The 26,567-nt window shown below is 36.9% G+C and overlaps 1 protein-coding gene across 1 annotated transcript; it reads right to left on the reverse strand.

The window, feature by feature from the left end:
• Window positions 1-1,147: 1,147 nt before the first annotated feature.
• LOC109191999 lies at window positions 1,148-3,709 on the reverse strand. The gene is made up of 2 exons (XM_019342627.1): window positions 2,399-3,709; window positions 1,148-1,735 (listed from the first exon to the last, which is right to left on the reverse strand). Exons 1-2 carry the CDS (start codon window positions 3,707-3,709, stop codon window positions 1,148-1,150), a joined length of 1,899 nt encoding a protein of 632 aa, XP_019198172.1.
• Between the last annotated feature and the right edge of the window lie 22,858 nt (window positions 3,710-26,567).

Consider the following 26,567-nt stretch of genomic DNA (forward strand, 5'->3'; position numbering starts at 1 on the left):
TTATTTCGCTCAAATTGATGAAGTTCTTTTTGCATGGCTATCACCCAGTCAGGATCACTCAAGGCTTCTTCTATAGATTTAGGTTCCATTTGTGATAGGAAACACGCCGTCATGTTCTCGTGCAGAGATGCTCTTGTTCTTACTCCTTCTTGAATGTTTCCAATTATTTGATTAGGAGGATGGTCTTTTAACCATCTAAGATCGGGTTCGAATGCATTTTGTTGATTTTGTACATCCATTTCAGGGATATAAGGTAGTTGAACATAAATCATAGGTTCAGATGGTGCTTGAGTATCCGAGATACCTGGTTGCACTTCATTATTTCCTTGAGTTGTAACTTCGGGTTCAGAGATCTTCAACTGATATTTCGTGTAGGAAGTTAAAATGTCTTCGTCATCTGAGACTTCTTCTTCATTTGATTCAAGAGAGCTTTGATTTGGATTGACAGTTGATTCAATACCCATTGAATTTTTCTCAGATTGTTCATCGAACTTGACATGTATGGATTCTTCGATAACCATTGTTCGTTTGGTTAAGACTCTAAAGGCCTTGCTTACAGAGGAGTAACCCATGAACAATCCTTCGTCTGCTCTTTCGTCGAAGGCTTTTAGATGATTCTTCCCATTGTTGTGAATAAAGCACCTGCAACCAAAGGTATGAAAATAACCTATGCTAGGTTCTTTACCTTTCCATAGTTCGTAAGGGGTTTTGTTGATCAAGGATCGGTTTTGTGTATAGCAAGCTGTGTTTTTGGCTTCGGCCCAAAACCGTTTTGGTAAACCTGAATGAGCAACCATTGTTCGTGCAACTTCTTTTAGGGTTCTGTTTCTTCTTTCGGTTACTCCGTTTTGTTGAGGAGTTCGTGCGGCCGATAGTTGATGAAAGATTCCATTTTGTGCACAGAACTCTTTGATAACCTTGTTAACGAATTCAGTTCCTTGATCAGATCTTATACGAATGATTTTGACTTCCTTTTCTATCTGCAGTTGTCTCAAGAGATTTGGAAGAATGATTTCTGTTTCATTCTTTTTCTTCAAGAAGAGCACCCAAGTATATCTAGTGTGATCATCTACTACAACGAGAGTATACTTTCTTCCACTCAGACTTGCTGGATCAACTGGTCCAAAGAGATCCATGTGTAGAAGACTTAAAGAACGAGAGTTTGCATCCACATCCTTGGATTTGAAGGATGATTTAATTTGTTTTCCCTTTTGACATGCTTCACGATCTTATCTTTCATGTAGGATGCTTTGGGTAAGCCTTTCACGAGATCTTTCTTTGCTAGCTTGTTAATGGTTTTCAGATTTAGATGACTCAATTTGTTGTGCCATTCTTGACTTAGATCTGCATTACTTTTAGCCACAAAACAAACGTTAGCGTTAGAAGAATTCCACGAGATTACGTACATGTTTTTCTTTCGTTGGCCAGTTAATGCGATCTCTCCATCTCTCGTGTTGATTATTTTGCAGTTGTCCTTGGAAAATTCAACTTTGTAGCCTTTGTCACAGAACTGACTTGTGCTCAGGAGATTAAATTTTAATCCTTCAACATAAGCTACATCTTGGATTGTTATTCCCTTTTTTATGATGTTTCCTGTTCCACGAGTTTTACCACTGGTTTCTCCTCCAAAGATGACTTTAGGTCCATCGACTTCTTTGAAATTGCTCAACATCGTTTTATCACCAGTCATATGTCTTGAGTAGCCACTATCGACATACCATATGACTTGCTTGTCCTGCAAGAAAGATTATATATTTTTAGGTACCCCTTGAGTTTCGGGTCCTTGAGGGTTAGATGTCAGTTTTGGAATCCACATGAACCTAGAGTTTCCTCGACTCATCCTCGGTCCTTTGTATCCATTAGATGTACGATAATCATAATGGATCTTGGCAAATGTTTTAGCATTATATCTCTCGTGAAAATATTCTTCAGGAGGATTTTCATAATACTTGGAGTAATTGGTTTGTTTACGCAGATGAACTTTTACAAATTCGGCTCTTGATAGAGGTTCTGGGTAATCAAACCAATCTTCCTCTGATGGCCCAGTCCATCCATTGCCATAGCCAGATCTTTAGAAGGATCTTTCGTTTTGTCTGACTAGTCCATTTCTCGGGGTTCCTTGGTCAGGATTCTTTCGTGTTGGTTTAGGACGATATTGCCTCTGGTTAACATTCGGCCTATTCCTTGATTGAATATTCTTGTAAGGCTGACCCTTCTTATGGCTTAGATTTTGTCTATTGCCATTTGGTCCATTCCTTTTGACATATTTTTGTCTAGGATTGCCTTTGTAAGATCTTTCATTTCCAGGATCCACAATTCGTTGTACTGCCTTACCTTTCGGTTGGCTTGTTGATTGTGGTGTGGCGACATCGTTAACTTTCGTCATAGGCTCAGACACCTGGGTTGGACCTTGAACAAATACAGCTTGAAAACTTTCGTGAAAATAAGCATTCGTAGATTTGTTCAAGCCGACTTGTGAAGAGGAGCTGGGGTCAAAACCAATTCCCGTTCTCTCCCCGGGCAGTCTAGATTCATTCACCATTCGGTCCATTAGATTGGACGAATTGTTGAATTTATTAAAGACTTTACACAATTCTTGCTCTCTCTTTTCTCTTGATGTGCACTGCTCTTTCAGAGCGAGAACATTTTCCTCAAGTTGCTTCTTAGCCATGGCTAGCATTATGTTCTCGACTCGAACTTGCCTTAGCGCATTGTAGCTAATCATAAGCCGAGAGTTCTCATCCTTAAGTTTAGAGTATGTGCTTTTGATTACTTTAAACTTCCTCATCATTTCAGTAACTGATTCATTGGAAGTTTGACTCCCTACAGAACTGGACTCTGCTGAATAACAAGAGGATGATTGAGAATTTACCTCATCCTCATCAGCCATAAGGCATAGATCTTCTGTCTCTTGACTGAACAGGCGTAGCAGTCCTTTTTCTTCTTCAGAACTTTCGTCCTCTGAGCTTGAGCTTGAGGAACTGCTTTTGGCTTCAACCGTGTCAGATGGCTCGTTAGCTACCATGTCTTTCCTTCTTCTTTCGTTTCTGGAGTTCGACGATTCTGATTTATCATTCCTTTTATAATTTTCTCCAGCTTCTTTGGGTGAATTTTTGGTAGTACTACTGTCTTGGTGCTTGCTCACAATTGGATGAGGACAGTTTGCTTTGAAGTGTCCTGGCTTCCGACAGTTGTAGCACAGCATTTGAGAGTCTGAAGTTTCTGGCTTTGAGGTTTGAGGTGAACTTTCATGTTGCTTTCGGTGTCCCGAACGGTGAGAATCTTGGAAGTTGTTCTTCCTCATAAACCTCTTCATTTTCCTGACAAATAAGGCATATTGTTCATCAGATAAAAATTCACCAGAGTTAGATTTTGACCTGTTGGATGTTGACCCTTGCTGGTTGGCCACGAGAGCTATGTTTCTTGCTTCGGGTTCTTCAGCATCTTTCGGTTCATGCTCAAACTCGTATGCCTTAAGATCACTGAAGATCTTGACTGTGCTTGTAGTCTTCATGTCTCGGTTGTCTCTCATTGCAATGACTTTCATTTCCCAAGACTTCGGCAGACCACGAAGGATCTTCAAGTTCTTTTCTTTCTCAGTTAATTCCTTCCCGAGATCTGACAAATCACCCATGAGTCTGGTGAACCTCAGTTCCATGTCCGTGACGGCTTCATTTGGCAGCATCTTGAAGTCCTCGAACTTCTTCATGGCTACCGTCAGTTTGTTGTCTTTCTCCTGTTCATCTCCTTCGCCAAGGTTCATTAGAACATTCCAGATCTCCATGGCATTCTTGCATTTTCGGACTCTGGGAACAAGGAATCGTCGAGAGAGTTGTAAAGAATGTTTCGCGCTACATTGTCCAGGTTCGCTCTTGTTCTTTCCTCTGAGGTGAGTTGATCCTTTGGTTTCGGTATCATCTGCGCAGCACCTGCTCCTTGAGCTGCAGCCTGTGTGTTTGCCATCATGACTGTGATTGGTCCTGTGGTTATTACATCCCACATTTCGTCATGGATTGAAGAGAGAAGAGCCTGCATTCTTACTTTCCAGTCATCAAATTTTGCGAGGCTAAAAGCAAGCTGCTTAGAGCGGTTAGCACGATCCTTTTCCATTTTTAGAAAAATGTGCAAAGATGAAAATATGCAAATTTTCAAAAGCTTTTGATAGGGGATCTATCAGGCAGTAAATGCAAAGCCTTTACCGATCAAGGTATTGGCTCTGATACCACTTGTTGGTCCCGGTAGGGTTATAACGAGAGTCTAGAGGGGGGGGGGGGGGGGGTGAATAGACTCTTTTCAGATTTTTGCAAGTAACAACCTTTCGGTGTTACTGCGCATCAGAAATATTAAGTTCGTTTTAAACACTTTGCACAGTTTGAAGTTTTTATGAAGCTTTCGGTTTGGATGCGTATGATGTTATGATGTAGAAAATAAATTGCGAAAGGTAAAGAAATAGGGAGACGAGAGCTTTATAGTGGTTCGGCCAACTTTGCCTACTTCCACTCTTCTTCCACAACTTATGGAAGGTTTGCACTATCACTCGTTAGTAGAAATACACAAGAAGCTTCTTTGACCACTAAGCCGGACAGCTTCCTGTAGGTTTTCAACTCCACAAGTTTACTCCTCCTCTATCAACGTCTTCTTCAGAGATGAGGTTGGTAGAAAAAGAATTCTGATTTCTCCAACGTGGTGAAGTCTTGATTGAATGGAGGATGATCACTTCTTCTAAGATCCAAGACTTCTTCAAGGTGGAAGATAGGAAATGATGAGCTTCTTCAAATATCTTCACGCCTTGACACTGGTTCACAAAAAGCTTGATGGGAATGTTAAGATTGCTTAAAAGCCTTTTGCTTGAGAATATTGTCGAGTGAAAAAGAACCAGCACCTTCTTAGTTGATGAAGGTGGGTTTATATAGGTGAGGGAAATTTCATCCGTTGGAGGGATATGAAATTTTCAAACCTATTATCCAGTGGGTAAGGACCGGGGAGCTTGTTGCATTAAATGTTCCATTAATGTGGTTTGTATCATGTAACCGTTGAGGGCATGGATAGCCTTAGGGTTTTGTCTTTTAGCTTCAAGGATGGTACAGCTTCATTTAATGCTCCTTGGTATGTGTGTCCCACATGTTGAGGTCCTTTTGTTCCTAGGATGGTTAGTCAACTCAGACAGTAGTGACATTCTTCTTGTTGTTGAAGAGAATGAATGTCCTGATGACTTGTTATAATGGTAACTGTCTCTTTGAGGCGGTTGATAACCTTTGATGAACATTTTGTTGTAGAGGCTTCAGTCTTCGTGCTCTGAGTGTCTTTTCATCTTGATGGCCCTAACTAAAGAACATAACTCGTCTCCGTGTGCTTGTCTAGCTTAACACGAATTACAGCGCGAGTTATGACAACTTTCGTCTAGAATGAAAGTAGCGATTGTAAAATAACGAAGGTTAGGGGTCTACTTTCTAGGTTACATTGGTATCATCAAAATCCTAATACAAGTGTTCCTAACAAAGGGTGAGAATGTGAAACTCATATTTCACCTCAAATTCTTTGATATTATTTCAAAATTAATAAATAAATATTTGAGATAATATAAAGAGTTATTCAAAATGCATTTAGCCACCATAATCTCCAGGTTCATGATCCTATCATAACTATAATATCTTAAATAATAATATATAATTTGATTAAATCTTTATCAAATAATTAAATTAATTAGGCAAATAATACAACTAAAATTAATTTATTTAATTGATATACAAGCTCAAATAATATGCGGTCCAATATTATTAACTAGTTTAATCTTGTCAAAATTTCCATGTCTACATTTGAAAAAGTCTTTTAACCATGAAATCACACAAATACAAATAAAAAAAAGAAATACTGACTCAAATTTATTTCACATAATGAAAAAATTCTTAATTCTTTTTATAATCAAAAGGTTTTAAAAAAAAAGTGTGTGCTATATGTATGTATTTATTTAACATGAACATGACATATGTATATATTAATTAGGAATCAGAGATAGGAATAGAAAGTGTGTGATATGTTTCAAAATCATTCCTGGTCTAGTAGCAGTCTACAACTATTTCTTTATTTTATGTTGAGTATTTTTCTTGTGACATATGTTTAGTATTTGTTATTCATATTTAATGTAACTTGATTGGTTAAAAAAAAAAAAGCGATGATAAATTTTCATTAAAATTGAAAAAAAAATTATTTAGTTGATAGAAAATTTATTCAAATGAAAAATAGGAATTTCAAATTTAAGAAAAATGAATTTGTTATTATTTTTTGGTATTTTTATTTTTCACACTTTTTAAAAATAAAGTTACAATATGAATTTCAATATTATTCTCATGTATCTTATAGGGGCATGTGAATCTTTATATTTATTATTCATATGAACATATTTCTTACCAATCAAACAACGAAATTCATATTATAATTAGTACTTTCTTTTCTATAAAATTTTAGATTCAAACACTCTTTTTCATGAACCACAAACGAAATGAGTTGTTATTTATTTATTTATTTATTGGATGAGTAAGAAGACCGACCGTTATCATCTGAGAGTGTACATTAGATAGACTTCGTTACATTCTTATGTAATAATCTGCAAATCATATAAGAGATGTAAATCACACTAAAAAGAATATTGTGACCGTTTTGATCGAGGAATGTTTAAATTACTTAATTTTGTGGCTATGGTTAAATAAATTTTTTTGTCTATTACCATTAATCTATATTTAACTAACTAACCAATTATGAAAGTTTATATTTTGAAGTGTTGAGTGTTGACCATAACAAATGAGCTGGTAAACCTACGACAATCTTACTGATAGTCAATTCTTAGGAAAGATTGCAGGAGCAAGCTAAGACCTATGTAGGTACTAATTAGGAATGAGAGCAATTGTAGGGAGAGAGAGCATGTGCTATGTGTAATGTGTTGCATATATTTAGAATCAAAATTATTGAAGTCAGTAGAATCTATTTAAAGTTGATATATAAAACTAAATTACCTAAAACTCAATTATTCATTAGTAATCAGTAGAATCTATTTGAAAAAAATTATATTATTTAGTTGATAGAAAATTTATTCAATTGAAAAATAAAAATTTCAAATTTGAGAAAAATGATTTTTTTAATATTTTTATTTTTCAGGAATAAAGGTCAAATATGCCACTCAACTGCATACCAAACTACAATTACGTCATTGAACTAAAACTACAATTATTATTATTATTATTATTATTATTATTATTATTATTATTATTATTATTATTATTATTATTATTATTATTATTATCATTAATTGTAGTTTTATTATTAATTTTCAGAGTTGAGAAGGGACTTTTTACTTGAACTACTACCCACATCCATTCCTTTACAAAGTGGAATTTGGATTACAAATTGCGTTGCACATGACTTGCCATACTCTTGGGCACTCGTGGAGAATATGAAAACCTTAGGCTACAAGGTAATACATTTGTCATAATGTGTTGTTAAGTTAAATATTATTATTTTTTACTTGATTCATCGACAATATTTATTTTTAATTCACAATTTTAATATAAATTGTTTATTTTACAGACGTTTCCAGAAGCATTTGATGATTGGTATTTCGATAGAAGTTATATCCATGTGATTGACACTTCAGAGGAGTCTAAATATTGCAGTTCAATTGGAATATCTCCACAGGTACATATTATGTTGTGATAATGTATTTTCCTAAGTTAGACTTATAAAGTGTAAGAAATGAAAGATTGTGACTTTTGGTAAATGGAACTTTATGAAGCTATGAAATACGAATACTACTTATAGTAAACATACATTATATTAAATATATGCATTAAAGAATTTCATATTATATTTTAATGTTTATTTTAATTGTAAAATTTAGAGTAAAGTATGCACAAAATTGAAATGTTGAATTAGTTTAAATTTGATAATTAACATTGTTTCACATAGGTTTTTTTTTTTTTTTTTTTTTTTTTTTTTTTTTTTTTTTTTTTTAAATGTATGTTGAATGTTTTCGTTATCTCTATTAACTTATACTCGTAACTTGTGTCTTATGGTAGGATTACTAGTTGGTGGGATAGCTAGACTTGAGAAGGTGACATCATTGTGCAATAAATGTTTTTGTGCTGATTTCATTTTCTTGAGTCTAGCTACAGCTAATAGTAAAACATTTTCTTTTTGGAAACACTGAACTTTGTAGAGTGTTGACATCATTTTGCACCCAATGCAAAATAAGGAACTTATCAAAGTACTACTAATAGCAAAATAATATTTAGCTGATAAAAGAGACAAGTAATTAACTTAAAATAGTCACATTTTGTTATATTATATATATATATATATATATATATATATATATATATATATATATATATATATATATATATATATATATATATATCATTATTATCTTTCGGTAATATATTATTATTATTATTATTATTATTATTATTATTATTATTATTAATTGTAGTTTTATTATTAATTTTTAGATTTGAGAATGGACTTTTTAATTGAACTACCCAAATCCATTCCTTTACACAGGAATTTGGATTACAAATTGCATTGCACATGACTTGCTATACTCTTGGGCACTGGTGGAGAATATGAAAACCTTAGGCTACAAGGTACCTAATACATTTGTCAGAATGTGTTGTTAAGTTAAATATAATTATTGTTTACACAATCCATCGACAATATTTATTTTTTAATTCACAGTTGCAATATATATAAATTGTTTATTTTACAGACATTTCCCGAAACATTTGATGATTGGTATTTTGATCGGAGTTATATTCATGCGATTGACAGTTCAGAGGATGTCAAATATTGCAGTTCAATTGGAATATCTCCATAGGAATATATGTATTTTATTTTATCATTGGCATATTCGAAAAATGACTTATACAAATTCTTTTATATTGATCTTTGTAGCTTTTAAATTCATCATATAATCACGGAAGAAACATATATGGATCACACTCTGGGTCATGTAACATCTTTTCTAAAGCCATATACGTATTTGTTGTTGGGTAATATGGTTGAAAATTCCCAAAAATAATAATCCTACAAAAAGATTAATATTATATGGGAAAACAGAAAGAATTGGGAAGGAAAAGGTTGAGTGTTTGGGTAGGGATTTAGCACGAGTTCGAACACGAAGTTCTTTTCCTTAAAACCTTATTTGCTACCTCCCACAAGTGCTAGGAGCGTTGTAGCCTAGGTTTCCCAGGATAAAACGTGCTACGATTCCTTGTTTAAGCACCTAAACAAGGAACCCGGCAAACAAAGCAAAGCTGGAACACAGATTGGCTAAAGAAGAGAGTAGAAGCAGAAGTTTTGAGATGAAAAGTTACTGGAATTCCTTTGTTTCTCACTGTGTAAAATGCTACTGCTTCTACCTCTCTTTATATAGGGATGTTGGAGTGATAGCATTCAACATGGCCATTAAATTGGTGTTAAACCCAATTGTGTAACACCTGTAACGGTCACCACTAAGTAGGATTAAACTCAGAATTTAAAAATTGGAATTAAACAGTATTAATTCCGTAACAGATAAGTTTAATCTTCTGCACTTTCGGGTTTCAGACCGTTGGGGTGCACGAGAGTTCACACTCTCGTGCTATGGTGCAATACGAGAGTACACCTCTCGTGTTCACCGTTGCACGAGAGTTTTGCTCTCGGTGCACCACAACCTCTCGTGCCCTCTGTAGCACGAGAGTGGTGTTTTCGGTTTTGGCCGAGCCATGCACCACAACAGATGGAAAATGATACCGAAGTTAGGCATAACTTAGCCCGCAAAGCCAGCCCATTTCCGGACGACATTTGTGCCCGCAGGTGCCGGCGCACGCGAGCTCGGGCTTGATTTCAAGCCTTTTTGATGTCCTCTAGTTGGATTTTGATGAGAGCCTCTATGCTATACAATTCTACAAGCTTGAAAAGAGCTCATGTATATAAAGGGGGGCAAATCTTGTTTCCAAACCAATGTGGGACAAAGTCCTACATTTTCCCTTCATTTCCCAACTTAAATGGGTCTACTTTGAGAATCAATATCTCATTCACCCATTATCCGTTTTGAGCGTACAATATATCAATCTCTTCGTCTTACTACGAAGAATCCGAATCCACTTTGACCCGACCCAAATCGGAAGTGGACCCCACTGATAATTGTACCACAAAATAGCCACTTAATATGCCATTTTATGCCATTTTAAGCTAATTTTTCCAACAATCCCCCACATGAATGAAAATTGATTTTCGGGGGTAGTTTTAAAACGGAAACAACTGTGTTCAACGGTCGATCCCTGCATAGGATAGGTAGGGTCACACCCTTTGAACCTTCCCTCGTGAAGATACATTTACTCTACTGACTGTACGGTAGAACGCGATGTCTTTGAACCGACTGCCGTTTGTGTAGACGATGACATATCTCACACAGGAACCTCCCAACCATGCTTTGTTCTCATGATTGTGCCCATTTTGGTCATGGGTCACCATTCCTGGTTCTGCAAGAGTTTGTGAAGAATTGTGCCCGTCAATTCTCCTTTGAAACGACCCTCACTTCTCTCTCACATAGGTGATTCTTTCCCGAGTATCCCGCATACTCACATATGTCAACCGACATTCGAATCACTAAAGCATTTAACATGCTAACCTTGTGCGGGAGCCACTGTTTCGAACGAGGAGTGGTAGGGAATCCGAGACCCCCACAGTGACACGCTCCGTTCCGTAATTTATTTGTCCCATTGAACCTAGGTGCCAGCTAGGTTGGGTGTCCACTATAGAACTTATACCAAGGGCTTTAGACCCATTCCTCGTCTCAACTTCTCCACAGCTACTCTACATAACCCTTTGGTTAGCGGATCCGCTATATTGTCTTCTGACTTTACGTAGTCAATCGAGACAACACCAGTTGTGAGAAGTTGTCTAATGGTATTATGTCTACGACGCACATGTCTAGACTTACCATTATACATATGATTCTGTACTCGTCCAATTGCAACTTGACTATCGCAATGCACACACATTGGAGGTACAGGTCTTTCCCAATTAGGAATATCCTCTAAAAAATGGCGTAGCCATTCAGCCTCTTCACAACATTTGTCCAAGGCTATCAGCTCAGATTCCATCGTGGATCTAGCTATCACGGTCTGTTTAGAGGATTTCCATGCAACGGCTGCACCGGCTAGTGTAAACACGTAGCCACTCGTGGACTTGGAGTCCTTAATATCGGATATCCAGCTAGTGTCGCTATACCCTTCAAGTACAGCAGGATATCTCCCATAGTGTAGTCCAAGGTCTCGAGTATACCTTAAGTATCTCAGAACCTTCACTATTGCCGTCCAGTGCGTGGCACCGGGGTTACTCGTATATCTACTGAGTTTACTAACCGCAAAGACAATATCCGGCCTAGTACAGCTCATTAGATACATCAAACTACCAATAAACCGAGCATATTCTACTTGAGAAATACACTCCCCGTGGTTCTTGGTTAGATGAACGCTTCGATCTAATGGCGTCCTAGTCCCTTGATGATTATCCTTGTTAAATTTTTCAAGGATTTTATCAATATAATGTGATTGGCTTAACACCAGACCATCAGGTCTTCTAATGATTCTAATCCCAAGGATTAAATCAGCCAAACCCATATCCTTCATGTCAAATCTCGTATTTAACATGTTTTTGGTAGACTTGATCATTCGATCGTTACTACCCACGATGAGCATGTCATCTACGTATAAACAAAGAATGACATAACCGTCTATCGTTTCCTTAACGTAGACACATTTGTCACTTTCGTTTATTTTAAATACATTGGTCAACATCGCATGGTCAAACTTCTCGTGCCATTGCTTAGGCGCTTGTTTTAAACCATATAGCGATTTAACCAACTTACACACTTTCCTTTCTTGGCCCGGAACCACGAACCCTTCGGGTTGTTCCATATAGATTTCCTCATCTAACTCGCCATTTAGGAAAGCGGTTTTAACGTCCATTTGATGAACTTCCAAATTCCGCAGCGCGGCTATAGCAAGTATCATTCTAATGGAATTTATTCTCGTCACGGGAGAATACGTGTCGAAGTAATCAAGGCCCTCGCGTTGCCTGTAACCCTTGATTACAAGCCTAGCCTTATACTTCTCGATGGAACCATCGGGTTTCATCTTCCTTTTAAAGACCCACTTGGATCCTAAGGGTTTACTACCCGGAGGAAGATCAACAAGTTCCCAAGTGTGATTCTGTAAAATAGAATCCACTTCACTTTTAATAGCCTCTTTCCACATTGGTCCTTCTGTAGAAGTCACGACTTCTCCGTACGTTCGAGGCTTGTTTTCTATCAAACAAGATAGAAAATCGGGTTCATTTTCTAATAAACAAGTTAGAGTACTCGAATCATACTCCAACAAGTAAGTTAGAAAATCAGGACCGAATGATTTTCCAACTCTCGCCCGCTTACTGCGTCTTGGCTCGAGCTCGGGTTCTCTCTCGGATTCCCCACTATCATTATCCATAGTTTCGTCAAATGTTCGTTTTGACGAAATTGGTCCCTCATTGGACCTACAAGGAAATACATTTTCAAAGAAAGATGCATTCCTTGATTCTATTATCGTGTTCTCGTGTACGTCTGGATTATGGGACTCGTGTACTAAGAACCGATAAGCACTACTATTATGTGCATAGCCAATAAAGATACAGTCCACTGTCTTAGGACCTATCTTTACTTTCTTAGGTGTTGGCACCAAAACTTTGGCAAGACACCCCCACACTTTCAGGTATTGGTAGGAAGGTTTCCTACCGTTCCACAGCTCATAAGGAGTCTTATCAAGCTTCTTGTGGGGTACCTTATTTAAAAGGTAATTACTTGTCAAAATAGCCTCACCCCACGTGTCTTGAGGTAGGCCCGAACTTATAAGCATCGCATTCATCATATCTTTCAATGTACGATTCTTTCGTTCGGCAACACCGTTCGATTGAGGTGAGTAAGGTGCAGTACGCTCGTGTATTATACCTACACTTGCACAAAAGTCACCAATAGGTGCTTCGTACTCACCACCTCTGTCGCTTCTAACCTTCTTAATTCTCCGATTAAGTTGGTTTTCCACTTCATTCTTATAAAGAACGAATTTATCAACGGCTTCATCTTTGCTCTTAAGCAAATACACATAGCAATAACGTGTGCTATCGTCGATAAACGTGATAAAATATTTATTACCACCTCTCGTTTGTATCGATCTAAAATCGCACAAATCACTATGGATTAATTCTAGTGGTTCAGTTTCCCTTTCAACCGATTTGAAAGGTACTTTCGTTAATTTTGCCTCAACACAAATTTCACATTTGTTATTTGTGTTAATTTGAAAATTAGGAATATGGTCCATGTTAATTAATCTACGTATAGAATTATAATTAACGTGACCTAGTCTACCATGCCACAAATTGGAAGACTCAAGCAAGTAAACGGAATTAACTTTGCTCTTATTCATGATAATAGGCATTACATTGAGCTTAAAAAGCCCATCAGTTACATAACCTTTGCCTACAAACATTCCTAACTTAGACAAAACAACCTTGTCTGACTCGAACACCATGCGAAAGCCATACTTGTTCAACAGTGAGCCAGACACCAGATTCTTCCTCAGCTCTGGAACATACAGCACGTTGTTCAACGTCAGTTCCTTCCCGGAAGTCATCTTCAGAACCACCTTGCCCACGCCTTCCACAGCAGACTGAGCAGAGTTTCCCATCCAAACCTTCTCGCCCTCAACGGTCTCAAAGGTATTGAACATCTCTCGGTTGCAACACAAATGCCTTGTTGCACCAGTGTCGATGAGCCACTCTCGTGGGTTAGAGTCCACGAGGTTCACCTCGGTCACCATAGCCGAGAGGCTAATCTCGACCTCCTTCTGATTGCTTTCTTCAACCATGTTGGCTTCAGAACTCTTGTTCTTCTTCTTTGGAACTTTGCACTCAGAGGACTTGTGGCCAGTCTTGCCACAATTGAAGCATTTTCCATGAAATTTCTTCTTGGTAATGCCTCCTTTCGGACCTAGCTTTTGCTTGTCCTTCTTGTTCTTCTTGGAGTTTTTAGCATGCTCCACAACATTGGCTTTAGCACCAATAGTGACAGAATTTCTTCCATCATTCGTCCTGTTCCCCTCCTCAATTCGGAGTCGCTGAATCAGGTCCTCCAGGTTCATTTCCTTTCGCTTATGCTTAAGGTAATTCTTGAAGTCCTTCCACCCTAGAGGCAGCAAGTGGATAACAGATCCCACTAGGAAGGCTTCACTCAGCGTCATGCCTTCGTCACGGATTTCATCAAAGATTAGTTGTAAATCTTCAACCTGACTTAGCACGGTTTTGGAATCAACCATTTTGAAGTCAAGGAATCGACCAACCACAAATTTCTTTGCGCCGGCATCCTCACTTCGGTATTTATGATCCAAAGCTTCCCACAGCGCTTTCGCTGTGCCAATCTTGCGATATACATCGTATAACGCATCACACAATCCATTTAGGATGTAGTTTCGGCATAGGAAGTCCGAATCCTTCCAATAGCCAACTGCCATCACGGATTGGGCATCCTGTTCCCTTAATTCGGGAACCTTCTCGGTCAAAAATCTCGCCAAGCCGAGAGTTGCTAGGTAGAACAACATCTTTTGTTGCCACCTTTTGAAATTCGATCCAATACCGGTGAATTTCTCCGGTCTTTCGGCCGAACCACTCGGTACCGTAGGTACCCAAGTCATGGGAATATATCCCTCGGTGCTCCCACCATCTTGTGAACCAACGTTCACTGGTGTAGCCTGGGAATTAGCAACATTATTGCCATTCCCACCACTGTTGTTCTCAACAACATTCTCCTCCCTGAGAGCTGGCAAAACTAGATTCTCCATTTCTTCTAGGAAATTAGAGATAAACAACCAACGGGAAACGGATATAAGGTTTTAAGATTGTTGGGTAATATGGTTGAAAATTCCCAAAAATAATAATCCTACGAAAAGATTAATATTATATGGGAAAACAGAAAGAATTGGGAAGGAAAAGGTTGAGGGGTCGTTTACTTCGTTTTTTCTGTTTTTCCATTTCCAGTTTTCCATTTTTTAATTTCTCCAGTTTTCTTTCTCTATTCTTCCAGTTTTCCATTTCTCCAATTTTCCAATTTTCATTCCTATTTCTCTAATTTTCTGATTTTATTAAATATGATCATCCCATATAGCGTTTTTACATTTCTACAATAATAATAATAATAATAATAATAATAATAATAATAATAATAATAATAATAATAATAATAATAATAATAATAATAATAATAATAACAACAACAACAACAACAAAAAATATGTGTGCATAAGAATGAGAAAAAAGGAAAAAATGGAATAATAATAATAATAATAATAATAATAATAATAATAATAATAATAATAATAATAATAATAATAATAATAACTACTGGGCAAACAAAAACGGAAGCATAATTGGGCAAACAAAAATTGAAGCAAAGGCTTTACACATAGCAGGACTCAAACTAGCAACCTTTGCTCCAAGTGCACTGTTCACCCATGTCTCCTCCCATCCCTCCATTTGGAGAGATCCAAATTTCTTTTCTCCAAAATTGTACATGAAGTGGAAAAATGGAGATGGAATAAGGATTTGGAAAGAGAATTTTGGTAAACAAGTTTTCCATTTTCCATTCTTCCACCCCTCCAATTCTCTGTTTTTCCAGAAAATCCTCCATTTTTCCATTTTGGTAAACGACCCCTGAGTGTTTGGGTAGGGATTTAGCACGAGTTCGAACACGAAGTTCTTTTCCTTAAAACCTTATTTGCTACCTCCCACAAGTGCTAGGAGCGTTGTAGCCTAGGTTTCCCAGGATAAAACGTGCTACGATTCCTTGTTTAAGCACCTAAACAAGGAACCCGGCAAACAAAGCAAAGCTGGAACACAGATTGGCTAAAGAAGAGAGTAGAAGCAGAAGTTTTGAGATGAAAAGTTACTGGAATTCCTTTGTTTCTCACTGTGTAAAATGCTACTGCTTCTACCTCTCTTTATATAGGGATGTTGGAGTGATAGCATTCAACATGGCCATTAAATTGGTGTTAAAACCAATTGTGTAACACCTGTAACGGTCACCACTGAGTAGGATTAAACTCAGAATTTAAAAATTGGAATTAAACAGTATTAATTCCGTAACAGATGAGTTTAATCTTCTGCACTTTCGGGTTTCAGATCGTTGGGGTGCACGAGAGTTCACACTCTCGTGCTGTGGTACACCACGAGAGTACACCTCTCGTGCTATGGTGCAATACGAGAGTACACCTCTCGTGTTCACCGTTGCACGAGAGTTTTGCTCTCGGTGCACCACAACCTCTCGTGCCCTCTGTAGCACGAGAGTGGTGTTTTCGGTTTTGGCCGAGCCATGCACCACAACCTCTCGTGCTGTAGCACGAGAGTGGTGTTCTCGGTTTTGGCCGAGCCAAATGACTATAACAGATGGAAAATGATACCGAAGTTAGGCATAACTTAACCCGCAAGGCCAACCCATTTCCGGACGACATTCGTGCCCGCAGGTGCCGGCACACGCGAGCTCGGCCTTGATTTCAAGCCTTTTTGATGTCTTCTAGTTGGATTTTGATGAGAGCCTCTATACTATACAATTCTGCAAGCTTGAAAAGAGCTCATGTATATAAAGGGGGGCAAATCTTGTTTCCAAACCAATGTGGGACAAAGTCCTACATTTTTCCTTCATTTCCCAACTTAAATGGGTCTACTTTGAGAATCAATATCTCATTCACCCATTATCCGTTTTGAGCGTACAATATATCAATCTCTTTGTCTTACTACGAAAATCCGAATCCACTTTGACCCGACCCAAATCGGAAGTGGACCCCACTGATAATTGTACCACAAAATAGCCACTTAATATGCCATTTTATGCCATTTTAAGCTAATTTTTCCAACACTTGTTTGCAAATTATTAATTTCTTGATAACATTTGTGTAAATTGCTGATAACCTCACACCTCTTAAATTTTTTTTTTTAATTATTAAAATTAAGATATACCACTGTAGCATCGCTCTAATTATATTTCTTTGTCAAGAAAATTAATTATTTCCTTAATTCATCATTTCTTCTTGAGAGGTGGAAATTGGACATTATATTCGATCAATTTAATGCAGATCTTTCTGTCAAAAAAATTAATGCAAATCTTTGAACACATGGTGATGTCACTTTGTCAGTCCATCCATGAACAGATGACGTAAAAAGTAAAAAACAATCAATTCAATGAGTAAAAAGCAAGGGCCAGTAAGCTACTATCTCTGGCATGTTTTAGGCACTGATGCGTAGTATATTTGTAAACAAATAATTCTCGGAGTACGAGTTATCGATCCACAGGAAAGTGGTTGTATGAAGCACTAGTTACTAACTTATTCATTAGAGTTAATCCTAATAATTACTTAGATGATTGATTGGCATAAAATAAAACAGAGATTTAGGATTTTGAAAACAATAAGAGAGAAGTTGAGATTCCTGGGATTCAAGTATTTAATCACCTAGTGCCAATTAACGTTTGTAATATTTAGTTTGGAATTAAAATTTGTGTGGGAATGCAAGGTGGAATCGAATTACTCCCGTAATCTCTATTCCTAGTGAATTTCCACTCCCGTGGCTTAAACACCCAATAAGATCGAAGATCAGCATTTAATTATTCCTAATTACTATCATCTCCCGATGCGCAACAATCTAGAATAAACTTCCCCTAATAAGTTCCCATTTCCCAAGGTTCAACCATTAGGTGCAATTGTGTGTGCCCTAATTTATGCCCCAACTCCCATTGGTGACACAAACATGGCTATGAAGCTTGTAACTATGGCCATTAATTACAAGCATCAAACAATATTATCACGATTGCAACACAAGCATTAAACCCAAATAATAATATATTAAAGAAACTGAGAGCTCAGGCACATAGGTTCATAAACACTTTTACCCAAGAATCTCTAAAGAATTTAGCCAAGCATGACTAAATTATACATAACAAATATAAATAAAGAATTACAAATCATCAAAAGAGTACAAGAATTAATCAGACGATTTTCCCAAATCTCCCTAGTCTTCTTCTTGCTTTCCAAGACAACTTGTGGCTCTTGATTTCTCTCCTTCTTGTCTCCAAGAATCTCTGAATTCTAAACTACGAATTGTAAATTATCTATTCTAATTATTTACTCTAAATTATCATACTCCATTAGGATTGAGGAAGGTGAGATTTTATAGTAGGTACAAAGCTAGGGCAAAATAAGGATTTTGCTAAATTAAATAAGGAAGTTGCCGTCTAAAATTGAAGTTGGAACATATTTGTTGCTTCTTGGTTTTGGTATGTTGGTGCATGTATTGAAATTTGGAATTGAATTGGAAATTTGGAATTGCTGAAACCAACGCCCTTTTCCTTATGTTGTAATTCCGCCTTTTATTAAAAATCCAAAGCAGCGCCCCTTTTGCATGTCGCGTCTCGCTCGACGCGTCGAATGAAACCAACGCCCTTTTCCTTATGTTGTAATTCCGCCTTTTATTAAAAATCCAAAGCAGCGCCCCTTTTGCATGTCGCGTCTCGCTCGACGCGTCGAATGAATCGCAAGGTTTCTGGAAATTTTCGACGCGTCGAGCCTTTGGGTCTTTGGGCTCCAAATTTGTTCAAAATTGTTTCAAATTCATCCTTGAACTCTCCTTGTTCATATCTTTGACCTAAAATGGTTCAAAAACACTAACAAACCTCATAAAACATTCAAAACAAGTGTGAACCATAATTAAATGATAATAGCAAGGAAAACATGTATTAAATAAGCACAATTAAAGAACTTAATTACTGGGATGATTCAAAATAACTATAAAAACACGCACAGATGTGATAACATCAAGCACTGTTTGGTAAAATGGCTGTTAGCTGATAGCTGATTGTGTTAATTAGAGGGTATAAATAGTTAATAACATTAGCTGATTGTAGAAAAATGTTTGGTAAATTAGCTGTTAACTGTTAGATGGTTGGTATAATTTCTTTTCTCAAAAAGCTAATTGAAAAAGTTGCTTGGAGTAGCTTTTTGAATTTTAGCCTTTTTGGAGTTGCAAAAATTTAAGAGTAAAAGACATTTTTGGTCCTAGACTTATAGTGGCATTGACAATTTTAGTCCTCCTTAAAAAAATCAGACAATTTATGGACACTGTTATTGTGACGAGGACAATTTTAGTCCTCCGTCAACATTTCCGTTAGATGCCCCGTTTGAGAGGGGGTAATTTCGTCTTTTCAGTTGTCTGATTTCGTCAATTTTGTTCGAGCTCACTATACACATCTGTGCTTCGAGTTCAATCTTCTTCCTCATCAGTTCTTCGTCATCTCTTTCGTTGTCGTGTTTCGACGTTTGATCATCATAGTCGGTTCATCTGATCACAACTCTCTCAGTTTACCTGTCAGCCAAAGTATTCTAATTTTTATTATTTAGCTATAAATTACGCGTTAGCTATGGAAATCCAATTATCACATCGAACCCTAGAATTTTAATTCTCTTGATGCCTTCTTCTTTGCATTTTAGTTCAAATTTCGTTAGAAATTTATCTATTATATTCCGTGGTTTATTTCAATCTGTATTTCAGTTTTCTGATTCGGTTCCTGCTAATTTTTCCATCGGTTTGGACTTTGTCGTCAATTTCGATTTCAAATAACTAGGGTTTGCTATTCTCTTGTTTATGTGCTTCTCGCTGAAAGATTGGTTTTTGTTGATCCCCATCAAGGTTTTTAGATAAAATATCAAAATGCCGGCGACAGTAGGAAGAGTTCGCATGCCGGGGAACAATCGGGTGCACAGTAGTGCTGCCCTGCAGACCCATGGTATCTGGAAAAGTGCAATTGGGTATGACCCATATGCACCCAACATGATAGTGGGCAGTCACGAAATCGGTGATTCAGCGAGGGCCCGGAAGGCTCGGGCAAGACAGTTATACGTGAGAGCGATAGCCTTCCAGGAGTCGGACCGAAAGAAAGCATTCAAGGAGTCGATCATCTTTACGGACAACGCCTTACTGAGGGGTCCTACTCCCCACCGGGATGCCCTGGTGATTGCCATGGATATCCAGGGTTCAGTCATTCGCCGAGTACTGGTTGATACGAGCAACAGTGTCAACGTGTTGTACCTGGAAGCTTTTTAGAAATTGGGGTTACTTAGGGAGCAATTACAGCTAGTCAAGACCCCTTTGGCTGGCTTTACCGGTGATGTCATCGAGACCGAGGGTTCACCTCGTTAATAGTAGAAATGGGCACTTGGTCCTATGTTCGAAAGTTGGAAATTGAATTTGTAGTGGTCGCTCTGGAATGCGCGCACAACGCGATACTTGGACGGCCAGGTCTAGAGGATTTGGGTGCCATAATTTTCGTTGAGCACTTATGCTTGAAGTTTCGTATATCGACCGGCGTCGAGATGGTGCGATGTGATCAAAAGATGGCTCTAGTTGCTATTTGGAAGCCTATCAGAAGTTGGGACACGGTTCCGACAAGGTAAACACCATCGCCCACCAAGTGAGCGAACGACCAATAGATCGCCCGGCCCCCGCAGTCGCGCTAGAGGAGATCATTCTAGAACCCGACCAACCAGAAAGATAGTCCGGGTGGGGGTAGGTTTGCTCTCCTCAGTGAAGAAGGCAGTCGTTGAGGTATTGAGGAGCTATAAGGAGATATTCGCTTGGGGGCCTGACGACATACCAAGTGTTGACCGGTCCACCATAACTCATCGGCTGGCGGTCGACCCCGGCCTCAAGCCCGTAGCTCAGAAGAGAAGATATTTGTCAAATGACCGCAGAGACTTCGTGAAGTAGGAGGTAGACACCTTATTGGCCGTTGGGCTTATCCGGGAAGTCAAGTATCCCGGCTGGCTGGCCAACGTGGTGTTGGTGCCCAAGCCGCCGGCGTGGAGGATGTGTGTGGATTACACAGATCGCAAAAAAGCATGCCCGAAGGACCCTTTTCCCTTACGACGGATCGATTAGCTGGTCGATGACGAATCTCAACAAAGCATGCCAGAGGGGGAAAATTCTTAGGCTATATGGTTAACCAGCAGGGGATCGAGCAAAACCCGGAGAAACTGCAAGCTATTTTGGATATGCAGCCTCCTAGTAACCTCAAGGAAATGCAACGTTTGACCAGCCGGATGGCCGCACTCATAATGGTCAATCATCAAGCTCATCTTTCAACAGGTCATCATCATCACCAACAAGAGCGTTTGTTTCCGGCAATGCAACATAGTTGGATTCAATCTTGTGCCACCTATTATCGCGCTTTTGCATTCGCTGGTAGACTTCAACTAAACGCTTTGGGTGCGGCACGTACGAGACCAGTTCCCTTTACACCCACACTTGAAGCAGACTTATTGGTGGCTAGAGTTCTGGTTGGATGAATGTGGTTGTCCTCGACGAGCTTGATCATTTGTGTTGTGTTTGTCTCATATAGGGATTAGGGATATGAGTTTGTCTCATATAGGGATTAGGAATATGAGTTTGTCTCATACTAGGAATAGGAGTGAAGCATTGGACAAGGCACACGGGTTTAGTGTGACTTGTAGGGGCGCTGTTTTGTTGGGGCAGCGTGGATACCAGGAGGGGATGGACATGGACCTGGTATGGGTCGAATGTAGGAGGTCAGCTAAACGGGACAGTTAGCATGAGTCGCAGCTGGTATAACAGGTTGACGGCTGAGGGGCGAATGGCTTGGGACAAAGCGGTTCGTGTACATGCACTGAGAAATGTTTGTTGTTGCGTGATGCATGTAGCTGGCTAGTTGGGATGAGCATGGTTGTCCATACCAATGTGTATATTTGAGATAAGTCTTTTCTCCTAAAGGGCATATTTGTGAAGGTGGAGATGATTAGATAAGTCGTTTCTCCTAAAGGGCATATTTGCTAAGGTGGAGATTTGTTGAGTTATCTTTGGAGCGTCATGCTGTGCACACGGTTGCAAAAACGACGTCGTTTTGACGTCCGACTTAAAAAAAAAAAAATCAGAATTGCATAACTACACATCCATAACTTCATAACTATACATCCAGAATTGCATAACTACACATCCATAACTTCATAACTATAAATCCAAAATTGCATAACTACACATCCATAACTTCATAACTATACATCCAAAATTGCATAATTACACATCCATAACTTCATAACTATAAATTCCAAATTGTATAACTACACATCCATAACTTCATAACTATATATTCAGAATTGCATGCATAACTACACATCCATAACTTCATAACTATAAATCCAGAATTGCATAAGTACACATCCATAACTCCATAACTATACATTCAGAATTGCATGCATAACTACACATCTATAACTTTAATTTATAACTATACATTCAGAATTGCATAACTACACATCCACAACTTCATAACTATACATTCAGAATTGCATGCATAATTACACATCCATAACTTCATAACTATAAATCTAGAATTGCATAATTGCACATCCATAATTTCATAACTATAAATCCAAAATGTGAAATTATAAAATTATGAACATATGTTTACGTAACTAACGGCAATCACTATGAATAAAGAATAATTTTCACTCCTGTGAACGTAGGCACATATTGTCGAACCACGTAAATCTTGTCTTCTTTACCTTTCAATCTACCATTATTATTGTTTCTTGTTCTTGTAAATCTCGACAATTTGGATGCCTATTCTGGTTGGGTGAATTCTAATATTTTCTTATTCAATCAAATGTTCATTTTATAATATAATAATGTTAAGGAAGGTAATAAATAGAATAACCGTTACAAAACATTGTCATGAATGGTTTAATATAATCTTCATAACAATATAAACTTTTTGGTTTAAATATTTTAAGCTGTGAGATTTATTGAACAATGTATGAATACATATATGTATAATAAATACAAATTACAGAGTATGAAAAAAATTCACTGAACATGACATTTTTTTTTTTAAAGAAAAATTATAAACAGTTACGCAACATAGTTCAGTTTGTAAAAGAATTGATAATTAAGATGATTTGTTCATTAAATTTCAAATAGCTAGGTAATTACAACACATCTAACTTAATAATAGCGCTAATTCAATTCACCTTAATTGGGTGGATGTGTGTATATATACACGCAAGCACACAAGCGGGATTCATCAAATAGACATAAACAAAAGAATTAATCAATAATTATAATGAGTTATAAACACATTACTATGGTGTTTGGGTTGATCATTGTTTTGCCTTTATTAGTGCTCTCATGCAATACATATTCACCTCCAGAAATGACTGCAGAAGATATTGGTAAACAAAAATTTGAAGAATGCATTATAGAAAGAAACATTGGGTCAAAGATAATATGCCTGTTGTATATGAGTTCTATCTTGATGAGCGCCTAGGTCTTGATATTATCTGCCAAGAACTGGTGGACGAGAAAAATTTGTCCTTTATGACAAAAGAATAATTTTTTTTTTAAAAAGTAAACTCATCACTGTTTCTCCCAACATTAATGTTTGACAAAACAATATAATTAATTGATAATATATCTTCCCACGTTAGCACGACTGTGGAGCCTTCCATGTTGAATTTTTCATAGCTTAAGTAGAAGCCCTACGTTCTATCAATTCACTTTCATTTCATCATCTTGTCAGGGAAATATTCAAATTAAATTGTTCTACTAAAAAAAATTACACCATAATCGCTTAAAACATAATTTTAAGAGTTATGATCAAAATACATAATTTTCTTAGAACATATTCAATTTAATTCTTTCAAAGAATGTTAGGACTGTTGGAGAGACTATTACTCAAGATATAATGATTTACATTGATAATATTCAAGCACTCAAATCTATTGTTAAACAACCTAGAACATAATAAGTCCAACATTTTAGTTCAAAAGAAAAATATTTTGGTATTTTTCTTAGAAACGAGGTAAAGAATAATAAGCAAAAGTTTTGAAAAGTGATAAGCTTTTCGCGGTTCAACTGTCTCATATTTATAAGTGAGCAAATGAACTATTGATAATAAATCATGGTGTTTGATTTAAAAACTATACTTGTGTTATTACTTATTAGTACGCTGTAATATTTAATTCTAACAAATAACAATTTTAAATAATTTATTGCATTATTATTTCTTAAATAGAGTAATAAGTTGTACTTTTATCATAATTTCAAAAATAAAGTTATCCTTTTAGAATTTTTCTTTTTTTCTTTTTTTCTTTTAAATTTTTCTTTGAATATATTGGTTAAACTGTCAAATAGGCCTGAACTTTATATAAGAAGTCAATTCGACCTCAAAATATTTTAAAGGGAAAAATGGCAATTTTTTCCTCTAAATAATAAACTTATAGCTCGATTTCTTCCCGAGTAATTAATGTATCCACATTTTCCCCATCAATTATTTTAAACGTGGTAGTCCCACCCCCCCCCCCCCCCCCCCCCCCTTTTGATATTAAACAGACATTTCTACCCTTAAAATATTATTATTTTTTATCCAACAAATCATGCCTTATATGTAGGGATGACTACAGTTCGATTTAAACCGAATCGAACACTAACAACCGAATTGAAACAGTAGGGACGGTTCTTGTTACGATTCAAAACCAGAAAAAATTAAATTAAATAAAATAATTGTTAAATTTAAGCTATTTTTAAAATATAATTTACAAAAACAAATAAATATTGAACTAGCGATTCAAACCGAAACTAGAATCTGAGTAAATGCAAACTAGAATCGAACAGATTTATAAACACCATTTGTAAATTATAAATCTATTCAATCCCAGTTCACATTTATTCTGATTCCAGTTTCAGTTTAAACTGTCGATTCAAAATTTATTTGTTATTTATTTTTGTAAATTCTATTCTTTTATTTTAAAGTATTCTAAATTTAACAATTGTTTTATTTTATTTAATTTTTTATAGTTCTGAATCGTAACAAGAACCGCCCTCCTCTATTGCTTTAGTTCGGTGGTTATGGTGTTCGGTTCGGTTCAAATTAAACCGTGATCATCCATACATATAAACAATGATTTGTTGGAGAAAAAATAAATGAAATAATTATTTTAAGGGTAAAAATATCTATTTAACATCTAAGGGAAAAAAACCACTTTAAAATAATGAGAAAAGGTACAAATATGCCATTGAAATATTTGGGGGATAGCAATTAAGTCACCGAACTCGAATAAGCTCTACATTCATCCATGAACCTGAAAAAAACCTACAATTATCATTTTTAACAGGTTAACAACGGGTTTGGGTTGCCATGTGTATATTTTGTTATTTTTATTATCCTACTAAGCATTTGACCATCTTCCATTCCATATTTTTCTAATTTTATTTCTTGACGTATCGGGTACTGTATTTAAAAGTAATTTTTTAAAATTTATTTTAATAATTTCAAATAAAATAATTATTTTCAAAAATAAATAAATAAATAAAGTAATTATTTTGAAAGTAATAAAAAAACAAAAACAAAAAAAAAAAAACAAAAACAAAAACGGCCTCTATTGCTGACCCTTCGTCTCCGGGCAACCAGCCATGGAGACGAAAGATGCGCTTCGTCTCCGGCTGGCCATGGAGACAAAAGGGGACCCCTTCGCCTCTGGCCAACCACAGAGATGAAGGGTCGGCCATGGGGTCCCCTTCGTCTCCGGCAAGGTTGTACCCATATTTGCCCTCTCAATTATCTTAAGAAAAAATGTACAAATAGGCCATTGAACTGTTTGAGGAATAGCAATTAAGCCACCGAACTCTAATATTTTATTTTTATTTTATATGGGTACATGAATAACTCATATATAGGGAAAAAGAGCTATAAGCCTATAACTCGGGGGGTGGGGGGAGGTACCATTTTTCATATTTTAAACCAACAATTAAACCCATTAGCTTGTCTTTTTTTGTAAATTCAGACCCATAAACCTATTATTTACCTATAAATGTTAGCAACCTGCTACTTGGCGTCATTTGGACCACGTATGCAAAATATAAAAAAAAAAATTTTAAAAAAGAATGTATTTATTAAAATTAAAAATCAAAATACATAATCTAAATAAAATCCACACGGTCCGTCTGTCACTGTACCATCCGCCGCTAGCCGGTTGTCCACCACCGTAGCAGCCAACGAATTTTTCAGATTCGAAGTTATCATCAACTTTCTAGGTTTGCACATTTAGTATTATCATATTTCACATTTAACGTAGTCGTCTGACTTACTACCTCACGTAGAACCTCCTTAGACAGGCACAAAAGAATGGTTGAACGTGCCTTGTCATCCAAATCTTCCCAATCTTCATCTGTCATTGTAGCCGGTTTTCTTCTTCTTCCCAGCTAGAGCTTTCTTCAAACCGTCCTGGGTTAGAACGGCTTCCATCTGAACCTTCCAGAAAGAAAAGATAATTTTCCCGTCAAACTTTTCGATATCGAACTTGGTAACAGTTGACATCTTTGAATATAATTCTCAAATAAACTTGGCTCTGATACCACTTGTTAGGAATATAGCGGAATAATGCAGAAGCGAA

This window comes from Ipomoea nil, unplaced genomic scaffold (genome assembly GCF_001879475.1).
Source record: "Ipomoea nil cultivar Tokyo-kokei standard unplaced genomic scaffold, Asagao_1.1 scaffold1735, whole genome shotgun sequence".
Taxonomy (NCBI): domain Eukaryota; kingdom Viridiplantae; phylum Streptophyta; class Magnoliopsida; order Solanales; family Convolvulaceae; genus Ipomoea; species Ipomoea nil.